The sequence below is a fragment of the Homarus americanus genome, unplaced genomic scaffold, assembly GCF_018991925.1.
Source record: "Homarus americanus isolate GMGI-L3 unplaced genomic scaffold, GMGI_Hamer_2.0 scaffold8226, whole genome shotgun sequence".
Lineage (NCBI taxonomy): Eukaryota > Metazoa > Arthropoda > Malacostraca > Decapoda > Nephropidae > Homarus > Homarus americanus.
In genome coordinates, this window is record NW_024717620.1 from 2,485,010 (window position 1) to 2,501,184 (window position 16,175).

The 16,175-nt window shown below is 37.4% G+C and overlaps 1 protein-coding gene across 3 annotated transcripts in view; it reads right to left on the minus strand.

Moving 5' to 3' along the window:
• The window catches only part of LOC121858944 (probable protein phosphatase 2C T23F11.1), a 39,735-nt gene that overhangs the window by 17,024 nt on the left and 6,536 nt on the right, over positions 1-16,175 (minus strand). Inside the window, exons 1-5 of one of the 3 annotated variants that reach the window (XM_042355599.1) lie at positions 16,097-16,158; positions 14,933-15,120; positions 12,698-12,795; positions 9,979-10,086; positions 7,332-7,557 (exon numbers count right to left, since the gene is read on the minus strand). In XM_042355599.1, coding sequence (XP_042211533.1) covers positions 7,332-7,557; positions 9,979-10,086; positions 12,698-12,795; positions 14,933-15,119 — 619 coding nt within the window. In that variant the 5' untranslated portion in view covers position 15,120; positions 16,097-16,158. Of the gene's footprint in view, positions 1-7,331; positions 7,558-9,978; positions 10,087-12,697; positions 12,796-14,932; positions 15,124-16,096; positions 16,159-16,175 lie in introns of those variants that run through there. The other 2 variants (XM_042355598.1, XM_042355600.1) reach the window with 2 other exon arrangements.

Here is a 16,175-nt window from a genome sequence, read left to right on the forward strand (position 1 = left end):
TCTCTCGTAACAATAGATGTGGGGATGCACCTAACTGGTTGAATTAAACTAAAATATAAAATTAATACATAAATTCATATCAAACCTGAGGCTCTACATAAAATATTCTTGATCTTAATTATCCTCTCTTCACCCTTAAGTTGTAAATACTGTAAAGTGTTACTTCTCTCTACCAAACATCTATACTGTACTGTATAATGAAATTCACTATACTGTACTGTATACTGAACAGCTCCTCAGATTCCAGTAATACCTCTCTATTCGAACAAATTCACCAAATACTGAACCCTCTCCTGTACCCCCTCCTCAAATATCTCAATTATTCAAATATAATATTGTAATAGAAAGCTCAATTGTGACTTATAAATCAAGAAAATATACTGTAATACTGAACAGAACTATAAAATAAGAACAATGAGTGGTGAGAAATTACTGTAATTCTGTGTGGGAGGAAAGACAGGATGCTGACTGGACCGAGCGGAAAATTCCCCCATTGGTCCCATGACCCCCATAAAACGACACACTATAAATTCACCATATTTTCCATATTATTAAGGTTCATTTGGTAACGGGTTAATAAAACATCATCGTAAAATAATCAGCCCCCCCCCCCCAACAAAAAAAAAATCCCACTCTAGACTTCAGATGAATTATTATGTCTTATTAAATTCCTGAACTGTTTTTTCTACAATATATCTGTGTGTTAATGGATTTTTTGAAGTACAGTATTATGTACAATATTTAGTGTTTATTAAAGTCTTGTGTTCGTAAACTATATTTTATTTAACAAAAAATACAGTACTGTATTGTGACAATTTATTTGGACTAAAAATATCAAACATTTTCAATATTAGACAAGATTTTTTTAATTCATTTTCAACCCCCCAAAACTCCCTATACTGAACTGGCTACTCACCAATTATTTCAGTCTAGAGAGGTAATACTGTACAGGAAAACCTGGTTGGTATATGAAGAAGGAGGAGCAGGGAGTGGTACCTGCCTTGGCACCATCATTATCTTCTTCACTACAGCCAGTAAAATCATCACAAGCTTACACTTCTGGTTTTACCCAGCTGCTGCCATCAAGTAGTAATCACAGATAATCCAAGCAGGCATGGAGAATTACCAGTAAATGTTGTTGTTTATGATGAAGAGTGCCAAATCAAGAGCCTCATATGCAGCCGTCTGAGAGTTCTGTGTGAGTCTCTTGAGGCTTACAGGTTAACGAGTGCTAAATAAACACACGGTAGGCTTGGATTATGTCTCACTTTTTTTACTGCTATTTCTCTTATATTTCACGGCTATCTAAATTATTACCGATTTACTGTTTATTGCGAGAATTATTTCTATTTCACGAGAAAGACAGACTAGAAGCTTTTTAAATCAACCACCAAGACAATACAACTATCTCACATGTGAACTTCCCCAGCTGCAGTGACAGCATCACCCAGCAAGTGCTCACTCACAGCCAAGGAAACTTGCTCTTCCTGTCACAATTCACCCTGAGTTTACCACATGCACCACTTGCCAAGATGTCTAAATGCTCAACAGCTTCTTCTTCTCCCAGTTCAAGTGAAAAAAGAGAAAGATGTTTAATTTAGAAGAGGTCAAATTTTGGATGAACTTGACTGTGGAATAAGTGTGCTAACTGTGGCAAGCTGAAATGGGATAAATGGAAACACAATTTGCTGCATCAAACTGAAGGTTGACAAGATTCGTGAAGCACATGTACAGCCATCCATGTGCAAGACTATCCAGGGTATAAGGCTGCCACTGTACCAAGAAATGGAGGATGCTTCCAGGATTTATTATTGGCCTGGCGAGTTAATGCTAGGGATTTACATACCTAGGTATAAAGCCAGACGTCGCATTCTGGACTATCACAAAGACTCTTTTTTAGAAAAAGCTGCTTTTTTGCCTCATGAAAACCTCAAAAATGGAAGGAATAAATTTTCATAATATTATTTTTATTATTTTTCCATCTCGAGCACAATTCTACGGCCTCACTACAACATGATATTCATTGTTTACATCCAAGATGCTTCCAAAAACTTACCAAATACTGCCACATAAAATGATTTATCGGTGCCAAAATGGACCAACTTAACTTCTTAACCTATTTAACCTCGGTTAGATTAGGTAATAGGTATACAGTCATGCGCCGGTTAACGTCCGACCGAACAACGTCCGATCGCATATACGTCCGTGGACCCCCCAAAAAAAAATCTGTGACGCCTGCTGGACCACCACTCCACGACCCCCTGACGGAGACTCGATGATCCTCCCCATACTGGTCAGATATTATGTGTTAAAGGAATATGCTTCCTTGATTAGGCTTTTTTTAAACATTTGCCTCCAGGTGTAATGTTAACCTACATCTATTGAGGATAAAATCTTTCACCTACAAATTGACAATAACACTTTGCTGTAACCAGACATATCTAGTTGCCTCAACAATTGCAACCCCAGCTGCAATTGGGGTTGCAATTTCAAATTCTGTGGCATTACTAAGTATAGTGAAGTCTCTGGTGCACTCTATGTTTAAGAGAGAAAACGGAGGACTCAGGCGTCCTGATGTGAGAGAAAACGGACTCGTATAATGGGGGACCAAATAAAAAAAGCATAGCTACAGGTTTTGTGGACTACAGTATTAAGCGTACCCTTTTCATCACTTTGTAATAAATCTAGCCATGCCTAAGTGTGTTTATGATATTTACCATAACATTATATATATATTTAAAGGGTATAAATGGTCGTAAAATGGGAAACTTGGGGTTGGGTCTTGGGTGCCTGGAACCAATTAGAATAAATCCCATAGGTTCTGTACTTTCGTTATCGGCGGGGAACCAATTGGGCGCGATAACCAAGGGATGACTGTACTGTACTGCATATACTTGTGACACTGGCCAGTTGCTTCTCGTGTTATGGTGCAGGGGTACCAAGTGACAGCACTAGGATCCCGCTTCCTCTATCAAGGAATAAACAATTAAAATTTAAATGGATAAAAAAAAACATTCAAATAATGGGACCTAGCGAACCTAAATGGACCTAGAGCGGGCACAGTCACGTATGCATCGCGTATTCTTATAGATTGTGCGGCCAGGCGTACGTTATCTAGTGAATTTAGTCAATATTGTACAGTAACAATGGACCTAAGTGCAAACCTGTATTGTACATGTACTAAATGATTATGGTACTAAAATTGTTATGTCTACTGCAAATATAGCTTGTTTATACAGGTATTCAAATAAATTACTATCTTACAAGAATCCCTCCAATGTAAGTTATATTCACCCAGGTCGTTTGGGTGGCAAATTATGAGAAGAGCTTAGTCACTCTTAAGTAATGATAAATAAACACGCAGGCCTTCAGCGCCAACTGTCAAATCTTATCTCAAATAAATAAACAAACAAACGGCAGACATTCTGTCACCTCACCTCCCCCCCCACCGTCTTCCCACCACCCTCGTGTTCCAAGATTAAAGATTGGTGATTTCTTTGTGTTTATCTTATATAATATCTCAGACTAAAGTTAGGATAATATAATTTGCATTGCTGAAATCCTTGCAAGAGAGAGATTAATTTGAATATAAGCGTCATATATTTTGCTCAAGATATAAAAAAATTTTTACATTAGTGTACAATACTGTAGTACATTTTATAAAAAGTTTTTCAACTGTATTTTTTGGGTAGATTTACATAAATTTCTTCATTTATTTTCATCCATTTACATGCACACACCAAACTAAAAGAAACGTAAAAGAAATAAATGACCTTAGTGCAAAGCTGGAGTGTACATGTACTAATTTGATTACGGTACTAAAATTGTTATGTCTAGTGCGAATTACAATATGTTTATATTCAAATAAATCAGTATCTTACAAGAATCCCAGCTATGTTAATTATATTCTCCTAGGTCATAACACTGGCATTTTAAGATGAGAGAAGCTTAGTAGGACTGTTAAATAAACACAGAGACCTTCGGCTCAAACTTATCACCTCAACCCCCCCACCTCTCGCTGGCTCCGTCCCTCCCTCCCTCCCTAATCTGCTCAGCCAGGGGTTTATTTAGGCTTACAGTTTTTATCTTATATAATATCTCAGACTAAAGTTAGGAGATTATAATTTGCATTGCTGGAATCCTTGCAAGACAGCCAATAATTTGAATATAAACGTCATATATTTTGCTCAAGAGATAAAAATTGTTGTACATTAGTGTACAGTACTGTACTGTAGTACATTTATAATATAAATTTGTTCAACTGCATTTTTGGGTAGATTTACATAAATTTCTTCATTTATTTCATCCATTTACATGCACACACCATACTAAAAGAAATGTAAAAGAAATAAATGACCTTAGTGCAAAGCTGGAGTGTACATGTACTAATTTGATTACGGTACTAAAATTTTTGTGTCTAGTGCAAATTATAGCATGTTTATATTCAAATTAATCAGTATCTTACAAGAATCCCAACAATGTTAATTATATTCACCCAGGTCATGTCACTGGCTTTTTATAAGAGAGAAGCTTAGTCACTTAAGAACTGATAAATATACAGGTACACGGCGTGTACTACACGCGTTAGACCTTGGGCCGGTGCCAACTGTCAAACGTACTACCTCCCCTCCCCCCAAGCCCCCTCGCTCCCTCTCTCTCCCCCATCTACCCAGCGTTGCTGGAATCCTTGTAAAACAGTGAATAATTTTAATATAACGTCATGTATTTTGCACAAGAGATAAAAATTAATCACCTGTATCACATTACAGTAGTGATTTAAGAGTAAAAGTGTATATGTACGTATATAGTATTCCACATACACGTAAGTATAAATAAAAAGTTTGTGATGATCGGACAACGTCCATTTCGGTTAACGTCACATTTCCAAGAACGTATCTAGGACGTTAACCGGCGCATGACTGTACAGTGGGGTATGCTATAATGAATGGATTCTACTACGAATATTCCTATGACAAACGGTTTTACCTATAAATTGAGAATGCTTTAACGAACGAAACTCCTACAACGAACATTATTATTTTTTTTTTTTACTAATTTATTGTTTTTTTATTACAAGTATTAATGATATTCTTTATTTCAGGGGTTTAGATGCATATTTATGCACTTTTTTGCAATTTTATATTATATTTTTCAGTGTTAAGTGGTTGTATTTGGGGGCCTGGAACGGATTAATCCAATAACGATCAAATGCTATAACGAACAAGGATCTAGAACCAATTAGATTCGTTATAGCATACCCCACTGTATTAGGTTAGCTATGTAACTTTTATGTCTGATAAATCATAATAATGTAGCAATACAGTACTGTAACTGGTAAAGTCATAGAGTGCAGCCATGTACAGTCAGCAAAAACAACTTCTGCACCTCTTGGTCTGATGGCCTCTTCAACGATCACTGACTGAGGCCATGTTAATTTGGTAAGGTTGGTATTTCTGGTTGTGTGATGCATTGTATTACCAGTATGATGTATTTTTTATATCACATATAGTTAATACAGAGAAATTAACAGGAATCACCCACGTAAATGAGTGTTGTTCAGAATTCTTGGTCCAGTGTGTCATATTGTATAACACCATAAAGGTGCAGAAATTTTTTTGTCGACTGTACAGGTTTGTGTTCAGGACAGAAATTAAAAAAATAATAATAATATTAAGAAAACTTATTCTTTCCAGTAATAGGGACCTTTCATGGGGTAAGACAATATTATCCTCTATAAAAAAAAGTCCTCAAGTTACTGGATAATATGCACAACCATCCAGTATTACCAGCAATTCCAGCTCAGTTGGCTGAGAGATATGACAAGTCAGCTAGTGACAGAAAATTCACAGCAAGCCAAGTCTGGCTTCACAGCTTCATAAAACATGCCAAGCTACACTGTGTGACTCTCACTGGGGAGGCTGCATCAGCTTGACACTGCTGCAGCAGAAACCCAAATTAATAAGTTTTGGTTTATTCAGGTGTCAAGGAGATGCATAAATGATCTTTATTTTATTTATCTGTGTGTGTGTGTGTGTGTGTGCGCGTGTGTGCGTGTGTGTGTGCGTGCGCGTGTGTGTGTGTGTGTGTTGATGTAGGCTGACTACAGAGTCAGGAACTTAGTCAGTTATATGTTGAATCTGTGGGATGCTGAGTTGGTTGGAGGCAGTGATGTATTGTTTTGTGTGGTTATACAGTTCTCTTTATTTTTCTGTGGTGTACCAGAACACTGTATATTTCTTGCTTGTTTTTAGTGAGTAAATAAATCTTTTAAGCAACTTGGTGAAGTTTTGGGGCCTCCAGTCCCTGACCCTTTATTGTGTTTGAGTCATACACTGCAACGTACTGTATATATTTTTATATTGTGATTACATCACAAACGTTTGTGATCTAGCCCATGAAATAACCCAAGGCTACTGTACCTGTTACTAGTTGTGGCCAGGTAGAGTCTCACTGTAAATTGGATGATATTCTTGGAGGCTATTTTGGGGCTTTAGTAAAGCTAACCACTCAAGTACACTCATACATCTTCAGTCACAATGAATAATTATTATATAAACATTTGAGAACCTCGGCCCAGGTCTATTTATATGCTCACAGACACATGATAAAAAATCAAGGAATGATTTTGAAAATACAATTTATTGAGGAGTCAAAACAAAAAGGTTCATGTGTTTCCCCATCAAAGTGCACTGGCAACAACCCAGGCTAACCTTGGCTGCTGGTGCTAATCATACAATTAGTACAATTCTCCTAACACAAGTTGAACTCTTACAGAGGGGTTTGAGAGGTGAAAGGTACCACTCAAGGTTGAAAGATAAACAGATCTTGGTGTTATAACTATTTGCACACACAGACCTTCCCTTGTCAGTCTTTGGCTACATTGTATTTCCAGTAACAGGCAGAGATGCAACTAAACTCCATCATAAAACTGTTTCTTTCATGCCAACTGTCAATACTGAACTAGTGATTAGCCTGGAACACAACCCACATATTTGTCGGGTAAATACCGTATAATATTGTGCAGTACTCTTTTTGCACTGACGGAAGCTTATATATATTTGTACTGTATTAGGCCAGTTTTGTGGACATAAAAACTAACATAATGAATATTTACATACACCTAATACTTTACTGGAAACCCCTATTGAAGAATAAGCCAAGTAACTGAATAAGTTACATCTCTCAAACAAAATTCAACACTAATATGGGGGAAACCAATAATATGTAAATGTGTCTAATTAACTGAACCTGAAAGATATCACAAACACAAAATTGTGAGAATGTCCTGATCAACATGATTAATATGTTAAAGAAATGATTCAATTACTTACCAGTTACAATTTGTTCCTCGGGACTTTTTAGTTCATTTTTCTTGAAAACAAAATCTCCCAAAGCTCTTGAGAGTGCCAAGTTACCATTAACTCTGTTGAGCTCCACCCACCCCCCTGCTGCTGTGATTCTTCGTTGTTCTGATGCTAGGCTGGGTTTGTGATCATTGCTTAACTCTGCAACGTGCCCTGCTACACTTCCTATTGCTCGAGAATCTCCAACATTACCCTGAAATAAACAAATCAAAGTGTCACTGCTACAATAAGGTGTAAACTACTGTATACCTGAACATATACCTCTAAATGAAATATTGATCCTGAAATCCCACTTTATGACAGCCTGGACCAGGTGACTCATAACACACCCAGATAAGCCTGTACAGGTACAGTGTAAGCCCAGACTACAGTACAGTGTGTAGTGTTAAACATCAAGATTCACTTTCAACAAAGTTTTGTGATATTATTTTAACAAACCAAACCCAAAGTAGAATGAAAAGAAACAGAAAAGATGTGAAACATTATAAAATGTTGAGGTTTACTTTGAATGAAGTAAAAAAAATACAGTAAAACCTGGCTAAGCCAGACCCCGCTTAAGCTGGACAAAATTATTTGCCAAAAAATAATAAAACAAAGTAGGACACAATTTGTCGTAAGATGACATGTCCGTCTTAAGCCAAAATTTAAAGGGAGCAAGACGGACAGACCTCGTGATCCACCCACGCTGGTAAACAAAGGGACAAGTGTCACGCGCTCAGTCATAAATCAGCGTTGCCCGTGATAGCATCACTTCTACTCTCTCGCTCCGTCGATTGTGTTTTATTGCCATTTAGACGCGCTGAACTTTATTTTGAAACTTATTTGACATTGCCAGAAATGTGATTATGTTGTAGGCTGATGTAGCATACATATTTTTGCATTATTATTGCAAAATTAGACAATAACCATTGTTTGGTGTCCGTAAGGATGGTGAGAAGGTTAAGCCTAAAACCTTATCAGGGAGCAAAAGGTTAAAGGTGATTGAAAAACTAGAAAAAGGTGCTGCTCCCTCATAAATATGCGATGAATACGGAATTTCAAAGCAGTCAGCGTCGGATAGAGAAAATCGAAAGATAAGTTGAACAAATATGCCTTGAAATTTAATGTGGACCAGGGTTTGTTGCCTCGCCTCGCCTGTCACACTGTTTATTCTACACCTCATTTGTATGAACGTTCTGTCTAGTGTGCCTAACATTCCACTTACACAAATTACTGTTGGCTTGTGTATTCTTGCAGTGAACATAATGCTGCATGAGGACTTGAAAGAGGCAGTGTATAAATGGTACATACAGCAATATGCAAGTGGAATAGCAGCCATAGGTGTGGAAATCCAGGCAGCTGCTGAAAGGTTAGCAAAATAAATGACTGTAAAGGATTTTCATGCTAGTGCTGGTTTTTTTTTTTTTTTAGATTTCGAAGACACCAAATATTCCTTTCATAAAAATTGGATACATTGGTGTTGTACTCATTTCTTTGTTTAAAATTGTTTTTTGTTTTTTTCTCTCTAAGGCGGACAACCTCATATCCCAGACACCCCTTCCCCCCAATTAGTCCGTCTTAGCCAGATTTTACTGTACGTATATCAGAAAGGATGTTATCCACCAAGCATAAGGCTCTAGTGATATCCGCAGCTCATTCTCCTCTTCAAAAAGTCTAAACACATCCATTTTCAGTTTAGAGGTTGTGTAAACATCACTCAAGTGCTAGAAGTTTACCAGAGTGAGTGGCCCGTGCAGTTAGCCAAGTGACACACCTCTATAATGTAGTGTTAAAAAGAGAGTTATTACTGTACCATGGGTAAACTCAAATCAGTGGAAAGCATTAAGAGTGGTGGTAGTTAGCATACATCACCCCACTGGTTGATCAGAGAAGATGAGAGCTTTACCATACATGTCGTGTGGTCTGGTGCACTATTTGAACTGTTTTACTGATTTAAACATCTCTTTTTTGCTTTGTAGTACAATTTTCCTTCAGAGTAATGATCATTGTGCTTCAATATTTATTCCATGCACAGAAACATACCATTACTCGAGTGTATTACAGCAGCAACAGCAGAGAGATTTATAGGACACAACAAGTGGAGAAGAGTAGCCAATCACAGTGAGCCTTTTGATCCCTGACAAGATAACCAGCACCAAGCCACAAACTTCTTGGAAATGATCTAACCACAAGAAAATTCACAGGATCAGTAATAACAGATGGGATCTTTTTGCCAGTAGAGTAACCAGAAATAAAGGAACATCTCAAGTCCAGTTACTAAAGAGTTTGGGTGAAGTGAATCCTTACAGTAAAGTATATCAAGGTGGCAAGAAAGTATTAGTAGATGTCAGAAGCGCTGCAGCATTTGGAGATTCTGGTGAATCAAATTACCTGTACTGTATTGGGAAAGGACATGTTGACAAAAGAAATTTCATGTTTTCACTGTTTTAACTCCTTTCCCACTAAGGTGTTAGGTGGCTATAATCAAGTGACTCTCCCTCATTCACTATCATCTATTCTCTCTGTCCTCATTAGCAAACATGTTCTGCTATGGCAATCCCTCCCCAAGGCCCCAAGATATAATTAACACAGTAGACTGACCAAATATATAAGTAAGACAAACAAAAACACTCACACAATGAACAGAGCCATTGCGAAGAAGGCAGCAGATAGCTGTGGTACCTGCCAATTCATCCTTCAGCACCTCATCTGTCTGCATGAAGTTGTCCAAGTCTAGGAAACCCTGTAAGAATATATGTACAGTATTAATTAAAGAGGCCAAGATTCACAAGGTAATCAAACACAGCTGCTCCATTCACCCACAAATATTCTGTTGGTCACTTCTCACCTCAGTAAAATAAATAACAGACAGAAAATACATATGCAGGTGTGGGACCATTTATCCGGCATGCTTGAGACCTGAGAGTTACTGGATCAATTTTTGTTTCTAGAATTTGGAGCACCAGGCCTAAAATGTACTAATTGTACAGTAAAAACTCTATAACTGGTTGTGAAACCTCTGTTGAGATCACTAGATTCACCCGTAAAAGTAGCTTTAACTGTACACTGTAACATTAAAACTTAAAATTGTTGGCATATATAATCAGCAATTATGAAAGCATAAAAAGAGAAAAATTATTAAGTACTATTAGTGTGCAAACTGCTTCACAGTCTCCACTGATGCTTGCCTTAGCAATGCAGCAGTGTCGCTAGCAATGGTGCTTCATGCCACAGACACTCCACACAGCGTAATAGTGGAAACCCATCAGCAAGTTCATAAACCTACAGTACAGTACTACACCCATTTTTACTAGTCTTATGATATAAAATAATTGTGTATGGTATTCTCCTTCTGACAGCCAACATTTTTTTTTTTATGGGGATTAGCCCACCACGAAAATGCCAGAAAACCAGCTTTTTAAAGTGAGACAGATTGTCTGAGTATGGAAACACAGAAGGCAGAGCATTCTACAGTTTGGCTGTGTGAGGAAAGAAGGATGCACTATAACGCGTTATTCTAGTGTGACCGACTTCCACAGAGAAATGGTGGGCACCGCGGACAAGAAGTGTGTTACGAGCCCACGGCCTTGCCGGCGGTACACAGGATGCCAAATCCACAGAACATTGCCCGTTAAAGTACAGTACCTGTAAGAGTGAAGCAACATTGCGGCGAAGAGAAAGGGAAGAAAGATTGCCAACTAAAGGAGGAGAGTTAATAAGATGAAATGCCTTTGATTCCACCCTATCTAACAGTTGAAGAGCCACCCCAGATATGAGAGCAGTACTCCAAGTTAGGATGAATGAATCCCTTATAAACCTGAAGCAACTGCTCAGGAGTGAAGTAACTACGGCATCTGTACAGCATTCCCAACTTTCGGGAGGCAGCTTTAGCTATATTAAGGATGTGTGATTTCCAGGACATATTGGAGGAAATGGTGAGGCCTAGCATATTTATTTCAGAATTTGGTAGAATGATAGCATCCTGAAATGTAATTGGTGGGAGATCATCTAATTTAGAAAGTGTAATTGGTAAATACTGAGTTTTATTACTGTTGAATCAAACCAAGTTTGTACCTCCCCATTCAGAGAAGCTGCACAGATCCGCATTGATAAAAGTAATGATATCAGCTCCAGAAACAGATCAAGTTTGATAGTTAGGAGGAAGGGGATATGTGAAGAAGAGTGAAGAGTAGAATCATCAGCGTAAGAATGGATAGAATTAGTTGTACTGTGAAGTAAATCATTGATAAAAAGAAGGAAGAGAGTAAGTGAAAGAACAGAACCCTGTGGGACACCACTATTGGGAGAGAATGAGTGACAGATCGATCCCTTGACAACAACTACCATGGATCGGTTCTCATGGAAGCTAGAGATTAGAAAACAAAGTGGGGGAGAGAAACAATAAGAGGGAAGTTTAGAAAGCAAAGACTTGTGCCACACCCTGTCAAATGCTTTAGAGATGTCGAGTTATTGATTATTATGCCATTTAATGTCTAATTTCACATCTAAAATTACAATCAAACACCATTTCTTAATAAAAGCTGTGCATGGTGAAGAACTAGCATTTTTTTAACTCATTATGCATGACTTGGGGAAGTTTCTAAAGAAATTAATTTCACACATAGGGTATGTAAACATGTCTCAAAATATGATGATTTTTTTTTTTTAGAGAACCGTCAATATTTCAGTAGACACAGCCATCAAATATGAAGACAACTGTAGACTGTTTGTTAATTATATTGTCACACTACATCCTCCACTTATCCTCACCATCATTATTCTCAAAATTTATGGAAATTCATTTACTGTACATGGAAAATTTTTATTTATATGTTGAATTTTATTATTTTTATTTATCTAACTGATTCTTTAGTATTATTATAATGATTATGTTGTATTAAAATGCCGAGGAAAAGAAAACACAAAGTTCCCACGAGCTGAAAACTCTTTTTACTCAGTAGTTATCAGCACATACAGTACATGGGTCATGGAGGGACAGAGCTTTATAGTCTATGTTGCTAAAAGAAACAGTCTCTATTAAGGTCTCTTATTGCCTGGGAGGTGTTCTTCTCTCATAATTACTGTAAACACCAAGATGAACATGTCATCTTATACTATAGCTTGTACCCTGTAATAAAAAATGTTTTGCAAAGTTGCAAATTTGGATAAACGTTTAGGGCTACATTTTTTGCTAAGATACTGGTTATAAAGTAATTTAATTTCTATATAAATAACATAACACACTAATCACTACTAAGCCCTGCTAATAGAGCATGCTTCCCCCTCCCCCAAATGACAGTAATACAAAGAAACTAATAGTTTTGTAAACAAAACAGATTAACATGTCCACCAACCTGTTTCATGGCCGCTTCAATGTCACCTTGTTTGTACTCTGGTCGTTTTAAGATACTCTTGTGTAGGTGCTTGCCAGCATGCTGTGCAATTCTTGCTCCTGTAACATAAACACATTTTAATACGTTTAATCTTCTTCCAAACATCAGTTACCTCACGTGCCCATACAAACATTTAACTAGTTACCCACATACATTTACAACAGGGTTAAGCTCCCACAAAACTATTCATAAATCGATAAATTGTCAATTAATGTGTATTTTCCCACAGATCCCCATTATATAACAAGAGTCAGGTTCATACAAAAAATAAATTCTTCCATAAAACAAAATAAAATGTCAGAGGAAAAGTTTTGGGAGGAGAGTAACAGTTACAGCCATTGCTGCATCTGGTGTACAGTACAGTACAGTACAGTACAGTGCAGTACAGTACAGTACAGTACAGTACAGTACAAAACCTAAACATTTCCAACAAGTGGCAATTCTCCAGTAAACTATGGAAATGTTAAATGGTTGTAAGGGCGGAAACGATCTTCCTGCTTGTTACCGCTGCTAACTCTCACGTTTGCTGGTGCGACCAACAATTGGGGGGGTTGGACGGAGGTGAGAACGGCAGCGGCTACCTGTGTCACCGGGAGATTCACCCCAGCCGCCATACACTCACTATCTAGCTACCCCGCTGTTCGTCAAATTCTGGCTGTGATCTCATCATAGGTCCTGGACTCGTGGGCTGTTTTCCCAGACCTTCACCTATCGACTGTTAATCTCTGGGCACCTACCCCAAACCACTACCGCTGCTGCCACGACCGCCAGCTCCTCTCCACCGTCTGTGCCCCGGTGTTTCGTCTGCTGTATCAAGACATCGGCCGCTGTCGCTCAAGTGAGGAGTTGAAAGGACACTTCCCCCTGAGAGTGGATCACTGTGTTCTGGAACCTTTCCCCAGGGCCACTGTCGTAGGAAATATCTGTTCATTGTTTGATTCCTTTAATTGCTGACTCCCATTTATTGTTTGATTCTATCAGTTGTTGACTCCCATTAATTGTTTGATTCCATTAATTGTTTGATTCTATTAACTGCTGACTCCCATTAATTGTTTGCTTCCCTTTAATTGTTTGCTTCCTTTAATTGTTTGCTTCCCTTAATTGTTTGACTCCATTAACTGTTTACTGCATTAATTGTTTGACTCCCATAATTGTTATTTGATGTTTGGTGCCAGAGTTTTGTTATGTTTTTCATAGTAAAGAGATGTCAATCTCAAACGGTTGTTTGTTATTCCTCAGTAAACCCTGGTCCTTGACTTTCCTTTAAGATCCTGATTAGTCTGGTAAGGGATTTCTATCCTTAAGTCCCAGGCCTTTACAATGGTCTTTCTTTACAATTTTTTTTATCAAGACAAAACATTAATGTTTCCATATCAGCATTACTGTACAGTGATATTTCTTAAAAACAACATCTGACAGCAGGGAAAATTATGAAAAAAAAATTTAAATAAAATATTTATAGATTCTTCATTATACTATAGCTAATAATAAGCCAACATTACAGTACATCAAAAAACATTTGGTTATATCCTTTTATTTCAGGTATAGACCAAAGAAAACAATACAGCCATTCACTTTATATTTGTACTACTGTATGATGTATGTAAGATAAATTTTGAGAGGCCATACAGTACTGTACAGGAAGAAATAAATTAAATGGTTAAGTTTAAATGCACACTACACAGCCAGTCTCTGCCAACTTGTACACAAACTTCAGAAACACAGTAATATACTGTATATAACATCATAATACATTAAGTACAGTAAGTACTGGTATGCTACACATCCCTCACGCTGGGTTTAAGTATTTAACATAACCCCAAATGTTTTGAAATGATGGAATTACTGTTGAAGTAAGAAGTGGCATCTTAAAGGAATCTGTTGGTGTATTTTTGGGGCTGTGGTCCCATAACTACATTTTCCTATTGAAATACATAGAACAATACATTTGATATTTTACAGAAATTCTCAGTCCTAATCTTGCACTCTATCGGAGGTCTATCGTATAGTACAGTACGTATTCAGAAAGGGGCAAGCATATCGATGAACATATCAAGACCAACAATACCAACTTATCATTACCCAACTTGCATACAATACACTACAGTACTGTACTGTTGAGGATATCCGTTGATAATACACAAGTGAAGGCATCAGTCAACTTGACACAACACAAATGGTACAGACAACACTTACCTCCGTGACCATCATAAACAGCAAAGAATGCTGTTCCTGGGTCATCTGGCAGGGAGAGTATAGTTGTGTGAGCATCCTCCATGTTCACCCGCCATCCCTGCATACACGATGCACCAACACGTAACCATGAATTCTCACAGCGAGAAGTTTCTTTCTGTGTCACTGGTTCACTCAGAGTCTGCCCCATACTGCTAAAAAAATAATTATTATTCACATACACTGTTAGGAGGTTAGTGTACAGTCAGAAAATAAGTGTCGACCGCCCCAATGTCGGTGGAATAGAAAATGTGCGATAACGACCAACTGACGTCGGTAACCACATGTACTGTATACGTTCACAGTTTTCACACCAGGTTTCATATTGCTACCCACGTCAGAGTGGTCAATACTTTTTTATTAACTGTACAGGTAATTAGAAGTCAATTATTGAGAATGAGGCAATTAATGCAGTGTTGTGTGAAATACTTAACTATGTAAAAAGACCAATAAGGACTTATATATGCCCTTTGGTTAGGTTAGGTTAGGTTAAGTTAGGTTAGGTTAGGTTACGTAGGTTGGTTACTTTGGTATGAGAATAGTATCTGTATGTGTGTTTTGGTGTTTTACTTAAATCTTATCTCCATTCTTGTGGAAATTAGCAGTTTGTTAAAAATTAAAATGTTCACTTTTGAAGAAAAAAAAACACTAATTTACACAAGAAATGAAGGTCGGATTTAAATAAAACACCAAATAAACCAATTCTCGCGCCATAACCTGAGGACAGCCAATGGACGAATATCTACCGAGAGATGTCTTAAAAGTCTTTAAACTATCTACAGTAAAAATAAAATCCCTAAGGGTAATACAGCACCAAGTGGCAGTTAGTATCAATGTTCTCACCCCCAAAAAATATTAATAATTCCCATATACCAAAACATATTTACTCTCATTCATTTTAATTAATATCATATAAAAAACATTTATTCTAAGGTAATAAATCGAACAATAGATAATTAAATAATACAATTAATCATATATATTACCTTAGGGTGAGGAACAAGGTACAGTAACTAGGTGATTAAGACTCATACCCTAATTATCTCTCACCTGGGACTACCTACACCTGTGCTAAATACTTAAACTAATGTATCTTAACCGAAATAAGTGAGTATGAGAGTGACTTACGTGTTAATAAAGGTTAATAAGAGGGACAGAGGCGGGGCCACTTGTCCTCCTCCCTGACAACATGTAAACACTAACACCA